Below are 17,099 nucleotides of genomic sequence, written 5' to 3'. Positions count from 1 at the left end.
TAGAAGTATTTATATTGTTAATCTTTCATCTCTAAGTATTTGATTTTTAAAGGTTCTTCTGAAGGCATACTCAAGTAAGACCATACACTTTTGGAAATACTGTGACTCTAGGAAAAACTGTCGATATACAGATACACACTTAGGCTGCATTCACACAAATGTAATTCTTTTTTTTAACTTGGTAGATTCTGTCAGGCTAAATGGATTGATGATGTTTCGTAAAATGAAGGTCACTAAATAGATGATTTTAGGAAACTGATGGTGGTGCAGTAGTAAAGAACCTACCTGCTAGTGTAGGAGACAGAAGAGACTCTGATTTGATCCCTTGGTCAGGAAAATGCCCTGGAGTAAGAAAGGACATCTCTCTTCCATCTTCTTGCCTGGAGAATCCCATGGACGGAGGAGCCTGGAGGGCTATAGTCCATGGGGTTGCCAAGAGTCAGACATGACTAAGCATTCTTAGAGGAGAAATGGTAGTTTTGAGTCTAATGTAGGATACCCCTCTTTGAAGATTTTATGTACAACTTAGTTTTTTCCTTCCTTAATAGTTTTTATACTACCACTTAACAGAATGCTACATTGAGAACATTAGAGAAAGTTAGAAAAGGGCATACTCAAATTGGGTATCTTTGAGTGAGGCTTGAAATCATTACCCTATCATTTTCAAGGGTGCCTTTCTCTTGGAGTCTTGCTTCTATGGAGTGGAAAGAACATGTGCTTTAGAGTCAGAGAGACTTGATGCACCTCAGCTGAGCCTCTGCCTGTCTATATGGTTCTGGACAAATTATTCAGCCTCTTCAGTCTTACTTTCCTCATCTGTGAAATGAGGGAAATATTCACTTGGTAGAATCATCAGATTTAAATGAGATAATGCATAAACATCATTTATCAAAGTTCCTGAAAGGTTACATTCAGGAAAAGGTCATTGTTATGAATGCTGATAGCACATAGTGTGTGTTTGTACTTCAAACTTGATTTTGTATTAGCAATTACAAAATGTTAATTGACTAAATTATAAAATTCAGTTATAAAACAATAATTGAGTTTATTGACTATAGTATAGGATTTAACTTATCCTCAAGATGCTGCACTAGCCTGCTGGGTGGTTTAGTTACTTCCCCAGGGGCAAGGACAATTGAATTCTTATTCACTGTTGCATCCTTAGCTGTTAGGTTATAGTGAGCTCTAATAAATTGTCTTTGGCATTGCCTTTCTTTGGGATTGGAATGAAGACTGACCTTTTCCAGTCCTGTGGCCACTGCTGAGTTTTCCAAATTTGCTGGCATATTGAGTACAGCACTTTCACAGCATCATCTTTCAAGATTTGAAATAGCTCAACTGGAATTCCATCACCTCCACTAGCTTTATTTGTAGTGATGCTTTCTAAGGCCCACTTGACTTCACATTCCAAGATGTCTGGCTCTAGGTCAGTGATCATGTTATTGTGACTATCTTGGTCGTGAAGATCTTTTTTGTACAGTTCTTCTGTGTATTCTTGCCACCTCTTCTTAATGTCTTCTGCTTCTGTTAGGGCCATACCATTTCTGTCCTTTATCGAGCCCATCTTTGCATGAAATGTTCCCTTGGAATCTCTAATTTTCTCGAAGAGATCTCTTGTTTTTCCTATTCTGTTGTTTTCCTCTATTTCTTTGCATTGATCACTGAGGAAGGCTTTCTTATCTCTCCTTGCTATTCTTTGGAACTCTGCATTCAGATGTTTATATCTTTCCTTTTCTCCTTTGCTTTTCGCTTCTCTTCCTTTCACAGCTATTTGTAAGGCCTCCTCAGACAGCCATTTTGCTTTTTTGCATTTCTTTTCCATGGGGATGGTCTTGGTCCCTATCTCCTGTACAATGTCAGGAGTTCATTAGGCACTCTGTCTATCAGATCTAGTCCCTTAAATCTGTTTCTCACTTCCACTGTATAATCATAAGGGATTTGATTGAGGTCATATCTGAATGGTCTAGTGGTTTTCCCTACTTTCTTCAATTTCAGTCTGAATTTGGCAATAAGGAGTTCATGATCTGAGCCATAGTCAGCTCCTGGTCTTGTTTTTTGCTAACTGTATACAGCTTCTCCATCTTTGGCTGCAAAGAATATAGTCAATCTGATTTCGGTGTTCTCCAAGCCAGGCTTCAGCAATATGTGAACCGTGAACTCCCAGATGTTCAAGCAGGTTTTAGAAAAGGCAGAGGCACCAGAGATCAAATTGCCAACATCCGTTGGATCATGGAGAAAGCAAGAGAATTCCAGAAAAACATCTATTTCTGCTTCATTGACTATGCCAAAGCCTTTGACTGTGTGGATCACAATAAACTGTGGAACATTCTGAAAGAGATGGGAATCCCAGACCACCTGACCTGCCTCTTGAGAAACCTGTATGCAGGTCAGGAAGCAACAGTCAGAACTGTACATGGAACAACAGACTGGTTCCAAATAGGAAAAGGAGTACGTCAAGGCTGTATATTGTCACCCTGCTTATTTAACGTATATGCAGAGTACATCATGAGGAACGCTGGGCTGGAAGAAGCACAATCTGGAATCAAGATTGCTGGGAGAAATATCAATAACCTCAGATATGCAGATGACACTACCTTTATGGCAGAAAGTGAAGAGGAACTCAAAGGCCTCTTGATGAAAGTGAAAGAGGAGAGTGAAAAGGTTGGCTTGAAGCTCAACATTCAGAAAACCAAGATCATGGCATCTGGTCCCATCACTTCATGGGAAATAGATGGGGAAACAGTGGAAATAGTGTCAGACTTTGTTTTTTTGGGCTCCAAAATCACTGCAGATGCTGATTGCAGCCATGAAATTAAAAGATGCTTACTCCTTGGAAGGAAAGTAATGACCAACCTTGATAGTATATTAAAAAGCAGAGACATTACTTTGCCAACAAAGGTCCGTCTAGTCGAGGCTATGGTTTTTCCCATGGTCATGTATGGATATGAGAGTTGGACTGTGAAGAAAGCTGATCGCCGAAGAATTGATGCTTTTGAACTGTGGTGCTGGAGAAGACTCTTGAGAGTCCCTTGTACTGCAAGGAGATCCAACCAGTCCATTCTAAAGGAGATCAATCCTGGATGTTCATTGGAAGGACTGATGCTGAAGCTGAAACTGCAATACTTTGGCCACCTCATGCGACAAGTTGACTCACTGGAAAAGACTCTGATGCTGGGAAAGGTTGGGGGCGGGAGGAGAAGGGGACGACAGAGAATGAGATGGCTGGATGGCATCACCAACTCTGTGGACATGAGTTTGAGTGAACTCCGGGAGTTGGTGATGGACAGGGAGGCCTGGCATGCTGTGATTCATGGGGTCGCGGAGAGTCGGACACGACTGAGCGACTGAACTGAACTGAATAAATTGTCTGGCACCTGGTTTGTTCCTACTTGTTCTTTATGATAACTGGTTCATTATGGTCGTTAGATCTGCAGTAGTTATTTTTGTTTGTTTAACTTTAAAGTTTTTATTTTGTATTGGGGTATAACTAGTTAACAATGTTGTGGTAGTTTCAGGTGAACAGCAAAGTGACTCAGCCATACATATACATGTATCTCTTCTCTCCCAGACACCCCTCCCATCCAGGCTGGCACGTAACATTGAGCAAGAGTTCCATGTGCTATGCAATGGGTCTTTATTAGTCATCCATTTTAAATATGCAGTATGTACATGATCTTCCCAAAGTTCTTAACTATCTCTTCCCCCTGACAACTATAAGTTTGTTTTCTAAGTTTGTGAGTCTCTTTCTGTTTAGTAGGTAAGTTCATTTGTGTTGTTTCTTTTTAAGATTCCACATATGAGGGATGTCATTTGATATTCTTTGTCTGGCTTATTTCATTTAGTAAGATAATAAGATGGACTCTCTAGGTCCATCCATGTTGCTGCAAATGGCATTATTTCATTCTTTTTAAAGGCTGAGTGATATTCCATTGTAGATATGTCCCACATCTTCTTTTTCCATTCCCTGGTCAGTGGACATTTAGGTTGCTTCCATGTCTTAGCTATTGTAAACAGTGCTGCAATGAACATTGGGGTGCTTATATCCTTTTGGATCATGTTTTTCTATGGTTATATGCCCAGGAGTGGGATTGCAGGGTCATATGGTAGCTCTGTTTTTAGTTTTTTAAGGAACCTTCATTTTACTTTCCTTAGTGGCTCTACTCGGAGAAGGCAATGGCACCCCACTCTAGTACTCTTGCCTGGAAAATCCCAGGGACAGAGGAGCCTGGCAGGCTGCAGTCCATGGGGTTGTGAAGAGTCAGACATGACTGAGTGACTTCACTTTGACTTTTCACTTTCATGTGTTGGAGAAGGAAATGGCAACCCACTCCAGTGTTCTTGCCTGGAGAATCCCAGGGATGGGGGAGCCTGATGGGCTGCTTTCTATGGGGTCGCACAGAGTTGGACACGACTGAAGCGACTTAGCAGCAGCAGCAGTGGGTCTACTAACTTACATCCCCACCAACAGTGCAGGAGAGTTCCCTTGTCTCCACATCCTCTCCAGCATTTGTTGTTTGTGGATTTTTTTGGTGATAGCCATTCTGACTGGTGTGAGCTGATAGCTCATTGTAGTTTTGATTTGCATTTCTGACTCGATGGACATGAGTTTGAGTGAACTCCGGGAGTTGGTGATGGACAGGGAGGCCTGGCGTGCTGTGATTCATGGGGTCGCAAAGAGGCAGACACGACTGAGCAACTGAACTGAACTGAATAACTAGCAGTGCTGAACTAGAACAGTAATTCTTAAGCAGGGGAGGTAACCAACCACTCCATTCCCTCTCTTACAAGAATTGTTGCGGTATAGTGAACAATTAATATAAATATTAATTGTTGAAAAGTTGATGGCTTCTAGAGGGTTCCTTCCTCCTGTTTTTTTTTTTAATTGATCTTCCCTTGAATTTTCTCTTCCTTGAATACTCCAAGTTACCAGAGGGGTTAACTTATCCTACTTCTCTAGAGTGAAATGGTGAGTACTGCAGATATGGAGATATACCAGGGGCTGTTTAAGACTCTTGTGTATTTCTAATTCAGTGATTCTCAATCTTGTCTATTTTCATCCTTGAAATAAACTTATAGAGGTGTGTTATACCTGGTTTTCAGACGAGGAAGTTGGGGCCCAGAGATGAAGTAAACTTGTTTAAGGATTCACTGGTGAAAAGTAGGAAAGTGAAAATGTGAACTAAGCAGCCCAGTGTTAGAGTTTGAGCTTGAACCCATTTGAGTTTTAATGACTCTGCAGTATTTCCCTTCAGATATCTGGCTGGGGTGGTAAAGCCTAATTGCCAAAGGGTGGGGAAAGGGCTTGGGAGGCTGCAGGTCCTTTCTTTTAGCCTGAATGCAGATTTTTGTTTTTGGTAACCTCACCCCTCTACAGTCCCTGGATTCTCCTGTTCCTGCTCTTCTGAGGCTGGAGCCTTTCTGCTGAAGTTCTCTAGGGCAAGTGCCTTTGGTAAACTGCAGGGGCAAGTTGAGGGTATTCAGCTGGTTGTGTGCTGGGTGGAGGAGGGGACTGGGCATCCAAGTCCTCCATAAACGTAGTCTCATACAGTGTGTTCAGCCCTGTGTCTGTCTGTCCTCTGCCTTTCCACGTCTGCGGTGCCTCCAAGTCCTGAGAGTGCCTCCTGTGTCCTGTGACAGCAGTCCTGTCGTCCCTTCTGTTACAGTCTCCTCTGCCGCCTTAGTCATTGCCGTCTTCCATCTGTTTTCCATTTCCTCAGCGTTTATTGAATCTTTTCTCGCTGTCTTCCTTTCTGTCCTTGTGCACCTACATTCTTTTTATTCCTTTATTGACATTTTAATGGAGTTTCAGAAGGTAAAAGACACTTGTGGTTAATCTGCCTTGTTTAATTGGAAGTCTGGGAATTCGATGCAATATTTTGTCCTGTTGGTTTCAACTGAAGTGTTTTAGCTCAACCAGACAATTTGAATTATTAGCAATTTTTTAAACTTTACACTAACTGAAAATTTGATAAGCATGGTCTTTCTATAAGTTCTTATTCAGACCATCGCTAGCATTGTTTTCTTCAGATTGACATCTGTCTTTTTTGTTTTCAAAACAATGTGTGTGTGTATATATATATATTTTTAATTTATTTTAACAGTGATATACGATCAATGTACAAAATTTAGAAACTACAGAGAAGTGTGAAGAGTATAAAAATCACCTGGATATAAATACTAGTAATAGTTTCTTCTTTTTTTCTGAGCATCTTTACAATCATTTGCATTATTTAAGATTTTGAATATTGGATTTATGTTATTAGTATGATTTTTAAAATGTTTTTAATGAGCACTTACATAATGTTTATTATGTGCCAGATACTGTTCTGAGCACTTGCTTATTTAATGTTATATATTAATTAGTTTTTAATCTTCTTTTTTTCTTAACATCTTATGAACTTGTCCTCAGATTGTTAATTACTGTTTAAAATGTGTTTAGTTTTCTGTAAGTGGATTTTATAATTTCCCCCCATTTCCCAGTGGCAGTTTACTCATTGTTTTCTTTCCTTCCTTCCCCCCACTTTTTTTTCTGTTAGAAATAATGATGCATTTGTCTATACTAGCACATAGGTGGAGAATGCAATGGCACCCCACTCCAGTACTCTTGCCTGGAAAATCCCATGGACGGAGGACCTTGGTGGGCTGCAACCCATGGAGTCGCTAAGAGTCGGACACGACTGAGCGACTTCACTTTCACTTTTCACTTTCGTGCATTGGAGAAGGAAATGGCAACCCACTCCAGTGTTCTTGCCTGGAGAATTCCAGGGACGGGGGAGCCTGGTGGGTTGCCGTCTGTGGGGTCGCACGAAGTCGGACACGACTGAAGCGACTTAGCAGCAGCAGCACATAGGTACTTTATTTCATCTTTGAATCTTTCATTACGTTAAATTCTTAGTAGAATTACTGAATCAAAAGGTATCCATGGCAGTTGTTTTTACATGTTGCCAGACAGCCACCTAGAAAAAAATTATACAGTTTATCCTGCCAGTCAGTTGGGTCAGTTAATATTGTTTATATATATGGTTATTAATTAACATGAAAATGCCAGTTTTTCAGTCCTTTTTTAAAAGGTTCATTCAGCAGTTTTTGAGTGCTTACTGTTCTCCAGAGCCCTATGGTAGGCTCTGGATATACAAAGTTGAGTAAGAAGCTCTGGCTTCAGGGGTATGTAGACCCTCTGGAATTGTACTCTTAATTTTGAGTAAATATGCATTTTCAGGGGATAAGGGAGATATCGCTTTCATTGGATTTTCAGAGAGGTACTTATAGTCACTATCTGTGACTATATGGGCACTTGTTGCCCTTAAAACAGCTCTGGGACAGAGGTAGCATAGATGTTATCTCTTTTACAGTTGAGAGACCTGAGGGTCACAGAGGTTAAGTGAATTGCTTTTATTCACAAAGGTAGTAAGTAATGACACCCAGACTAAAATTCAAGTTTCTGCCCATTTCTCTATCATTTGTCTATAGTGACTTCATGAGAAACTTTGCTGAGTGCTGCTGAATTTGAGATAGAATATTTTTGATTTTCCAATTCAGTAATGCTATCAAAAGAAAAAGTAAACAAAGGAAGACGTGATATGTTCTTAGAGAACTCATGAATAATTATCACATTCTTTTTTCAGTGCTTTCACTGTCTATTCAGTTATTAGTCTGGAGTGTTGTTGAGAATTGATTTACTGAGAATTGATTGAGAATGACAGATTTACTGGCATGTAGTTTCCAGAATCTACCCTTGCTTTCTGTTTGGAAGATCAGTGTTGACATTTGCTACTTTATAATTTTGGTTTTCTTCTTTTTCACCCATAAAAATAATTTCATTGGTAAGATCTTAATTGCATCCTCTTCAGGATTCATAAATGTGTATTTCATGTGAGAAGAGTATGTTGTTGTTGTTGTTCAGTCGCTAAGTTGTGTGCAACTCTTGTGCGACCCAATGGACGGTAGTCCACCAGGCTCTCTGTCCATGGGATTTCTCAGGCAAGAATACTGGAGCAGGTGAGAAAGGTGTATCCTATTGTAATTTTAAAGTTGTGATTTGTGGTGATGGGTTTTTCAGATTGTGTTCCAGTCATGTAGAGTGCTCTGAGTGGTGATTTGGTATATTCAGAGACATTACGTTCCTTGTCTTCAAAGTGGCTTCCTCCAGAGGGAAGTGCTTGTTTCAGTTGAGCAACCAAACTCTTCAGTTATCGGTGATGTTTGTATTTGCTTACATGCCTGCAAGAGGAATTTCATTCAAACATGATGAACCTAGGTCCTTATTATAGCCTGCCATAATGATGTTTTCTCTTTTACCTCAGTATTTATTTTCTAGACTTTATATCACTGAAAGATACTCTTCAGGACTTCTTTATCAATCCTTCTGAGATACTCAGCTGAAAAATTTCATTTGTTTATATTGGTATTTTCTCCTTACACCCAAACACATCCACAACCCCCCCCGCCACCATTCACAGGCAGATGCATGTATGTGTGCATACTTAGTAATTTCCTTTGTCAAATAAATGGAAAATCATGCTCTTAAAATTTGTTGAAATGTTTTATTTGTTCAGTGCTTGCTCTGTGCTGGATACTGAAACAGGCAGAGCTGGGGCTGAAAAAGGTTATGATCAGTTATAGACATTGTTCTCAAGACCTGATGGTCTTTTTGAGAAGCTGAGGTACTGGTGTGAGATTCTAGGTGGTGTAGGCCTAGGTGCTGTAGGAGGTATGGAAAGAAAGCCATGGGGCTTCAGTGAAGGGGCAGGCTATCTGGTTTGAGCAGTGAAAAGGTTGGGGTATCAGAGATCACTCTGCAGGGGACAGGGTTGAGGAATGGGAAAGATTTTAGGATAGACACGTGAGGTGGGGTTTACTGTACAAACAAAAGTCCAGAGGCCCCGGGAGCACAAGGTGTGTGGGAACTGCAGGTGGTTGACTTGGGCTAGAGTATAGGGAGAGAGGATGGTAGATAGTTGGGAAAGAGAGGGTTAAGCTAAAGTTCAGACTGAGGCATCTTCTCAAAGCTTTATATGGGTAAATGTCATATTGTATACCTCATAACTTCATCGGGGAAACTACTGCATTGTTAATGACAGTTATCAGTGAATGTCTGATTTAACACACGGAATTTGATGGCCTTGCAGAGGCAGCTGTGAGTTCTCCCACGGCCACTTGGGCCATTTGTTGCTGCTCAACCTGGACCTTCCTGTGGTTCTTGATCTTCCCTCTGTAGCTCCAGTTGCCTGCTGCCCTTGGTGCATTAACACAATCTGGAAATCCCATTTGGAACCCTCTTGCTGGCAGTTCTCTTAGCTCCTTTTGTAATAATCTCTTTTTTAATTGTCCCTTCCTTCTCCTGTACTCAGTCTTAGTTTTTGCCATTATGAAAACCCTAAATTTCTTTCTACCTTGAAAGGGCCTGGGTAGAAAGAAAACATGTATAGGAGCCATTGTTGTTGGATTGTTATTGTTCAGTTGCCCAGTCATGTCTGACTCTTTATGATCCCATGAACTGGAGCACGCCAGGCCTCCCTATCCCCCACCATCTCCGAAAGTTTGCCCAAGTTCATGTCTATTGCTTCAGTGATGCCATCCAGCCATCTCATCCTCTGACACCCTCTTCTCTTTCTGCCCTCAATCTTTTCCAGCATCAGGGACTTTTCCATTGAGTCAGCTGCTTGCATCAGGTGACCAAAATACTGGAGTTTCAGCCTCAGTCCTTCCAATGAGTATTCAGGGTTGATTTCCCTTAAGATTGACTGGTTTGATCTCCTTGCTGTCCAAGGGACTCTCAAGAGTCTTCTCCAGCACCACAGTTCAAAGGCATCAATTCTGCGCGCCACCTTCTTTTTGGTCCAGCTCTCACAACCCTACATGACCACTGGGAAGGAAGACCATAGCCTTGATTATACAAACCTTTGCTGGCAGAGTAATGTCTTAGCTTTTCAACACACTGTCCGGGTTTGTCATAGCTTTCCTGCCAAGAAGCAAGTATCCTCTGATTTCATGGCTGCTGTCACCATCCATAGTAACTTTAGAGCCTAAGAAGAGGAAATCTGTCACTACTTCCACCTTTTCACCTTCTATTTGCCATGAAATAATGGGACCGGATGCCATGATCTTAATTTTTTCAGTATTCAGTTTTAAGCCAGTTCTTTCACTCTCCTCCTTCATCTTCATCAAGAGACTCTTTAGTTCTCCTTCGCTTTCTGCCATTAGAAGGGTATCATCCACATATCTGAAGTTATTGAGTGTTGTTCTCCCACCTCTCTTGATTAGCCTGTGATTATCCAGCCCGGCATTTCTCATGATGTGCTCAGCATATAGATTAAACAAACAGGGAGATAGCAGACCGCCCTGTCTACTCCTTTCTCAATCCTAAACCAGTCAGTTGTTCCATGCTAGGGTCTAATTGTTGCTTCTTGACCCACATACAAGTTTCTCAGGAACAGGTAAGAAGATCTAGTATTCCCATCTCTTTAAGAGCTTTCCACAGTTTATTATGATCCACACAGTCAAAGGCTTTGGCGTAGTTGATGAAACAGAGGCAGATGCTTTTCTGGAATTACCTAGCTTTCTCTATAATCCAGTGAATGTTGGCAGTTTGATCTCTGGTTTCTCTTCCTTTTCTAAACCCAACTTGGACATCTGGAAATTCTTGGTTTGCATAATGCTTTAGCCTAGCATACAAGATTTTAAGCATGACCTTACTAGCATGAGGGGCTTCCCTGGTGGCTCAGACAGTAAAGAATCTGCCCGTGATGTGGAATACCTGGGTTCAGTCCCTGGGTTGGGAAGATTCTCTGGAGAAGGGAATGGCAACCAACTCCGGTGTTCTTGCCTGGAGAATTCCATTGACAGAGGAGCCTGGTGGGCCAGAGTCCATGGGGTCCCAAAGAGTTGGACACGACTGAGCAACTCCCTTTACTGGCGTGGGAGGTGAGTGCAATTGTCTGGTGGTTAGCACATTCTTTAGTACTACCCTTTTTGGGAATTGGGATGAGGAATGACCTTTTCCAGTCCCATGGCCACTGCTGGGTCTTCCAGATTTGCTGACATATTAAATGCAACACCTTGATGGCATCATCCTTTAGGGTTTTGAATAGTTCTACTGGAATTTGTCGCATCCACTAGCTTTATTAACTAAGTATTATTAATATTTATTATTGTTATTTAAGGTTTATTCCTAAGGCCCACTTAACTTTGCTCTCCAGAATTTCTGGCTCTGGATGACTGACCACACAGTTGTAGTAATCCGGTTCATTTGAATCCTTTTTGTACAGTTCTGTGCATTATTTCCATCTTTTCTTGATCTCTTCAGCGTCTACTAGGTCTCTACTGTTTCTGCCGTTTATTGTGCCCGTCTTTGGACAAAATGTTCCCTTGATATCTCCAATTTTCTGAAGAGATCTCAAGTCTTTCCCCTTCTGTTGTTTTCTTCTAGTTTTATACACTGTTCATTGAAGTGTATCTTCTTGTGTCTCCATGCAGTTCTTTGGGAATCTGCGCTTAGTTGGATATACCTTTCTCTTTCTTCCTTGCTTTTCACTTCTCTTCTGTTTTTTAGCTATTTGTAAGACCTTCTCAGATAACCACTTTGCCTTCTTGCTTTTCTTTTTCTTTGGGATGGTTTTGTTCATTGCTTCTTGTACAGTATTATGGACCTTCTTCCATAGTTCTTCAGGCACATTATTTACAAGTTCTAATCCCTTAAATCTATTTGTTACCTTTATTGCATGTTCACAGGGAATTTAAGTTGTACCTGGCTGGCCTAGTGATTTTCCCTGCTTTCTTTAGTTAAAGCTTGAATTTTGCTATGAGAACCTGAAGATCTGAGCCACAGTCAGCTCCAGGTCTTGTTTTTGCTGTCTGTATATAGCTTCTTTATCTTTGGCTACAAACAATGTAATCAGTTTGATTTTGGTATTGACCATTTGTTGATGTCCATATGTAAAGTTGTCTCTTGTGTTGTTGAAAAAGGGTATTTGCTATGACCAATGCATTCTCTTGGCAGAATTGAATTAGCCTTTGCCCTGCTTCATTTTGTTCTCCAAGCCAAACTTGCCCGCTTTTGGATACAAAGCAATTTTCTTCTCCCAGTTTGAGAGTGAGAGTATTACCCTGTCCCTGTTTCATGGGACTTCAGTGTTTCTTGCTAGCTTGGTTTTATAGTTTTGGGGTATCCACTCTGGGCTGAGCAGTAATGAGGGGAAGCTGTTTTTTCTGTTGAGGACTGGGGAGACATGGTGGTAGTATCTGGAGTTACACCTCAGATTGTTACTTCTGGTCTAAATAACACTATTCAGTTCAGTTCAGTTCAGTCGCTCAATCGTGTCCGACTCTCCGCGACCCCATGAATCACAGCACGCCAGGCCTCCCTGTCCATCACGAACCCCCGGAGTACACTCAAATTCATGTCCACAGAGTCGGTGATGCCATCCAGCCATCTCATTCTCCATCGTCCCCTTCTCCTCCCGCCCCCACTACACTATAGATGGCTGTTAATTATGGTTTGGCTGTAATTTATGTTTGTTGTAATCAGCATTGAAAAATTTGAGAAATTAACATTGTTTCTTGGAGGAAGTTGTTTTTCATGTTCTAAGTAACCAGTATTCTAGTACAGGATAACTTAAAAACAAACATTTATGCTTTCTTTTTTGTTGTTGTTAAGGTTGATTTCTCTCTTTTTTCTCCTCATTGCTTAAGTAACATAAAAAAAAAAACAGTTCAATCCTTTGGTTGGTCTTATAGATTGTTTTTCAGGTTTTGTTTTGTGTAGAAACTAATGATCCTAAGCACATTTTTGAAAGGTTTACAAGTTAGCATCTGAACAGTATTTTCAGATAGGAGTATTTTTAAAAGCAGTCAAGAATGGAGATGACTCATCTCGAGGGAACTTTCCAGTAATTTATGTACAGTGACACCTGCTGGATAGAGGCTTGCCTTTTAATCTTCCGAATTATGAAAAGTCACTGGCATTTCTCATAGAATCTGTGGCCTCCAGTGACTTGCACTTCCAAGAATGTTCAGTTGAATACTTATCTCAGAGATCTTAGAGCTAGAAATTGTTTTTTACTTAGGATTATATTCTTGAGTTTTTTTTATAAAATGAAGCTTTCCTATGTGTTTTAAGCTTTTCATTTCTGTTTTAAATCCGTTCATTCATTTGAAAGTTTTTCTGTAAATTTTCTATATAATTTTCTTTCTATGAGAGATGCATTCTTCACTAATAAGATATCTTTGAAAATAAAGATGATTAAAATTCTTTTATTGTGAAACTCTTAAACATATACAGAAGAGGAAAGAATTGTATACTGAATTCCCATATATATATCACCCAGGTTCAACTGTTATGAGTAGAAATTTCAACTTCAATAAATGTTGTTTTTGTGTGTGCTAATTTTCCTGTAACTCTTCTGCCAGCGAGAGTGCTGATTTTGCAGTTTTTATTTTATGTAGATGATGTGATGCCAGGCACTTACTGTGAAATTGACTTAGATAAAGAAAAGAGAGATGCATTTGTGTATGCTATCAAAAATCACTACTGGTACCAGATGTACATAGATGACTTACCAATATGGGGTAAGTACTGTATGTTACATTTAAAGTTTGGGGGATATTTACATAATAAGCAAGATTTCTGTAATGACTATTCAGGTGATTGTACACTGAATCAATAAATGTGTTTTCACTCTTTTCCACAGAATTATTTTAATACCAATTTTATATGGTCTCCTGTTACTTGAAAGATTTTTGACATTGTGTTGAACTTTACATGAAAATTCCTGAAAATATAACTTTTATACAGTATAATTTTTCAGATTCAAGAAATTAAAAGGTGCTTTGAACAGTCTGAAATATTCCTCTTGCCCCCATTTTTCTCATATCTTACTTTGATTTATCAAATATAATCAAGGGGACTGAATAGGATTTTAAAATTATATTCTGGCTTTATCTTATGATGCAGGACTGTGGTGGTATGATTTTTAGGTACAAGAGTCTCCTGAATGACTTGTTTTGCTAGTTCTATGTTATTTTCCAAAAGTCTATTATGTTTAAAAATTAACTTTTTATGTTTTATTTTTTTATATTGTATGTCCTTGTTCATCTCTGTTGATAGAGAGGAGCAATGGAATAGTCATACCAGTTTATGCATAATCCAAACATTGTTTGTGCTGGACTTGATTAAATTACTTAATATGCAAAAGTACAGCCGTCTGTCATAGCCAGCATGTTGGATCACATTGTCCTCTTAGTGGCGTTTGTTGTTGTTTGTTTTTTGATCTCTGGACATTTGTTCTTATATATAATTAGTACATATAGTTAATATTCTAATTCTTAAAATTATTAGCAGACTGATAGGCTGCAGTCCGTGGGGTCGCTAGGGGTTGGACGCGACTGAGCGACTTCGCTTTCACTTTTCACTTTCACGCATTGGAGAAGGAGGTGGCAGCCCACTCCAGTGTTCTTACCTGGACAATCCCAGGGACGGGGGAGCCTGGTGGGCTTCCGTCTATGGGGTAACACAGAGTCGGACACGACTGAAGTGACTTAGCAGCAGCAGCAGCTGTATTCATGAGAAGCAAATTGCAAGACTGAACATATCAACTCAGAGTTTAATATGGTACTAAGATGGAATTAAGGATCTTCCCTGTAGCTCAGACGGTAAAGAATCTGCCTGCAATGCAGGAGACCCAGGTTCAATCCTTGGGTTGGGAAGATCTCTGGAGAAGGGAATGGCAATCCACTCCAGTATTCTTGCCTGGAGAATCCCATGGAGAGAGGCCTGGTGGGCTCCAGTCCATGGGGTCGCAAAGAGTTGCACGTGGCTGAGTGACTAACACTATGACTAAGATGGAATTTATAAGAAAGTCACTCTCAAGATATAATTGCATGCGGCATCATTACTGTGTTGCATGTTGATTAGGTATAAATAGGAAGCATTTCATGTAAATGACTGTAATTAGTATAACAGACATTTCTCTGATCAGCTCTGAGGGTAGCAGGAAGATCTGAATATTCGCTGAAGATTTCTGAGCCTGTAGTTGAGGAGAATCCTATAATCTGGGTTTCCTCTTTTTGGTGAGAGAGCAAGTCCCTCTCCTGCTCTTTTGCATTGCTCATGGGTTTCCTGCCTGGAACCTTAGGCTTTTCCAGTCATTTCTTGGGCCTCCATAGCAACATGGCAGCTGTGTTTTCCTGTCTTAACATAAATATTTTTTAACTCTGGGTTTCTGCCATATTTAGGGCAGATACTTTTGAATGTTCTAGAATGTCTGAACCATGGAAAACCTTGTCAGAAACAAATCTTTACCTGGCTTTTCTTGGAATAAAGGTTTTAGATCTTTTAAAAGTCCCTCAGAGAATGCTTTCCTATTGTAATTGTGTAATTGTGTCTCCACCCTCAGAGTTTTTAGAGTGGATGGGTAAATAAACTTCCATGAAATTAATTAGTAGGAGGATTTTATTATCCCTCTGCAACCTCAAACAAAATGCATCTGTATTCCTTGAACTGGTACCAATTAGAACAGCTTTGGTTAATAAGCAAATAATTCCTAATAAAAAAATGATCCCCTGCCCCAGCCAGTGCTTTCATGAATTGCATTGACCATAGAGGGAAGACCCAAGGAGTAACATTTCAGTTCAGTTCAGTCGCTCAGTCGTGTCCGACTCTCCGTGACCCCATGAATCACAGCACGCCAGGCCTCCCTGTCCATCACCAACTCCCGGAGTACACTCAAACTCATGTCCACAGAGTCGGTGATGCCATCCAGCCATCTCATTCTCTGTCGTCCCCTTCTCCTCCCACCCCCAACCTTTCCCAGCATCAGAGTCTTTTCCAGTGAGTCAACTCGTCGCATGAGGTGGCCAAAACAGAAGCTAAGATTTTCTAATGAATTTATAGGTGTAGTTATAGGGAACATTGGATAACTAACTGTGACAGTATGAGGGCACAAGAGATGGTCCTCAGCTACTACCTGCTGAACTTCAGTATCCCAAATTGTGATCAAAATGATCATTTTAACTATTGTCTCATTACCATTTATCTTCAACACTTCTGTCATTTTGTTGACAAAATCCTAGCGATAATTCTAAGACTTGAGGTGTAAAGAGGAGGCATTTTAAGTTAGGCTTCCCTGGTGGTTCAGATGGTAAAGAATCAGCCTGCAGTGCAGGAGCCCCAGGTTTGATCCTTGGATCGGGAAAATCCCCTGGAAAGAAAATGGCAGCCTACTCCAGTATTCTTACCTGGAGAATTCCATGCACAGAGGAGCCTAGTGGGCTCCAGCTCATGGAGTCACAAAGAACTGGACATAACTGAGTGACTAATGCTTATATACATATGTGCAACTATTAGGAATGGATTGATCATAGGTTATTAGAGAAAATACGAGACTGGAACTCTGGAAACTTTGGTTTTAATTTAGTTTGGCCACTAAACTGAGAACCTTGCCAAATGGTAATATAGTGCTTCCTTGAAATTTTGAGATATCAGGGAATATAAACTATATAGTCATAATTATTACAGTGAAGGTGTACTTTGAGGATCAAAGTGTGAACTTTGAAGATCAAATTAATGATAGATTATGCTGAGCTGTTCATCACCTTTTTTTACCGTGAAGTGAAAATGGTTTGTGTTTGCCAAATAGTTAACAAAGAGAAGTCCAACCTGTAGCTTTTCCTTGTTCTAACCATAAGGAATAATGGTCATGTTGCTGTTTTTTATAAAAATGCTTTTTACTGAGCTTTAGTTTCTAATGTGTTTTAAATATTAAGTGATGTTACATACCTTGTATGAAGTGTTATTTCTTTTGTAGGTATAGTTGGTGAAGCAGATGAAAATGGAGAAGATTATTATCTTTGGACCTATAAAAAACTTGAAATAGGTTTTAATGGAAATCGAATTGTTGATGTTAATCTTACTAGTGAAGGAAAGGTGAAACTGGTTCCCAATACTAAAATCCAGATGTCCTATTCAGTAAGTATGAAAATAATTGTATACAGGAAGAAGTGTTTGTGACTTAACATCAAAAATAAAGTTTTACAACTTCAGTAAATGAAAATGTAGCTTGAAAAGGGATACAACAGAAATACTGCGCAGTATTTATATAGTA

The 17,099-nt window shown here is 40.0% G+C and overlaps 1 protein-coding gene across 1 annotated transcript in view; it reads left to right on the top strand.

Moving 5' to 3' along the window:
• TM9SF3 (transmembrane 9 superfamily member 3) overlaps positions 1–17,099 on the top strand; it is a 65,486-nt gene that overhangs the window by 13,673 nt on the left and 34,714 nt on the right. Inside the window, exons 3-4 of the mRNA XM_055424987.2 lie at positions 13,444–13,566; positions 16,803–16,963. Of these exons, the coding sequence (XP_055280962.1) occupies positions 13,444–13,566; positions 16,803–16,963 (284 nt within the window). The remainder of the gene's footprint in view (positions 1–13,443; positions 13,567–16,802; positions 16,964–17,099) is intronic.

The sequence above is a fragment of the Moschus berezovskii genome, chromosome 12 (assembly GCF_049115385.1).
Source record: "Moschus berezovskii isolate FMDL1 chromosome 12, NW_MosBer_1.0, whole genome shotgun sequence".
Classification (NCBI taxonomy): Eukaryota; Metazoa; Chordata; class Mammalia; order Artiodactyla; family Moschidae; genus Moschus; species Moschus berezovskii.
Note: the sequence above shows the minus strand (reverse complement) of the source record. Positions and strands in the feature narration are given on the sequence as shown.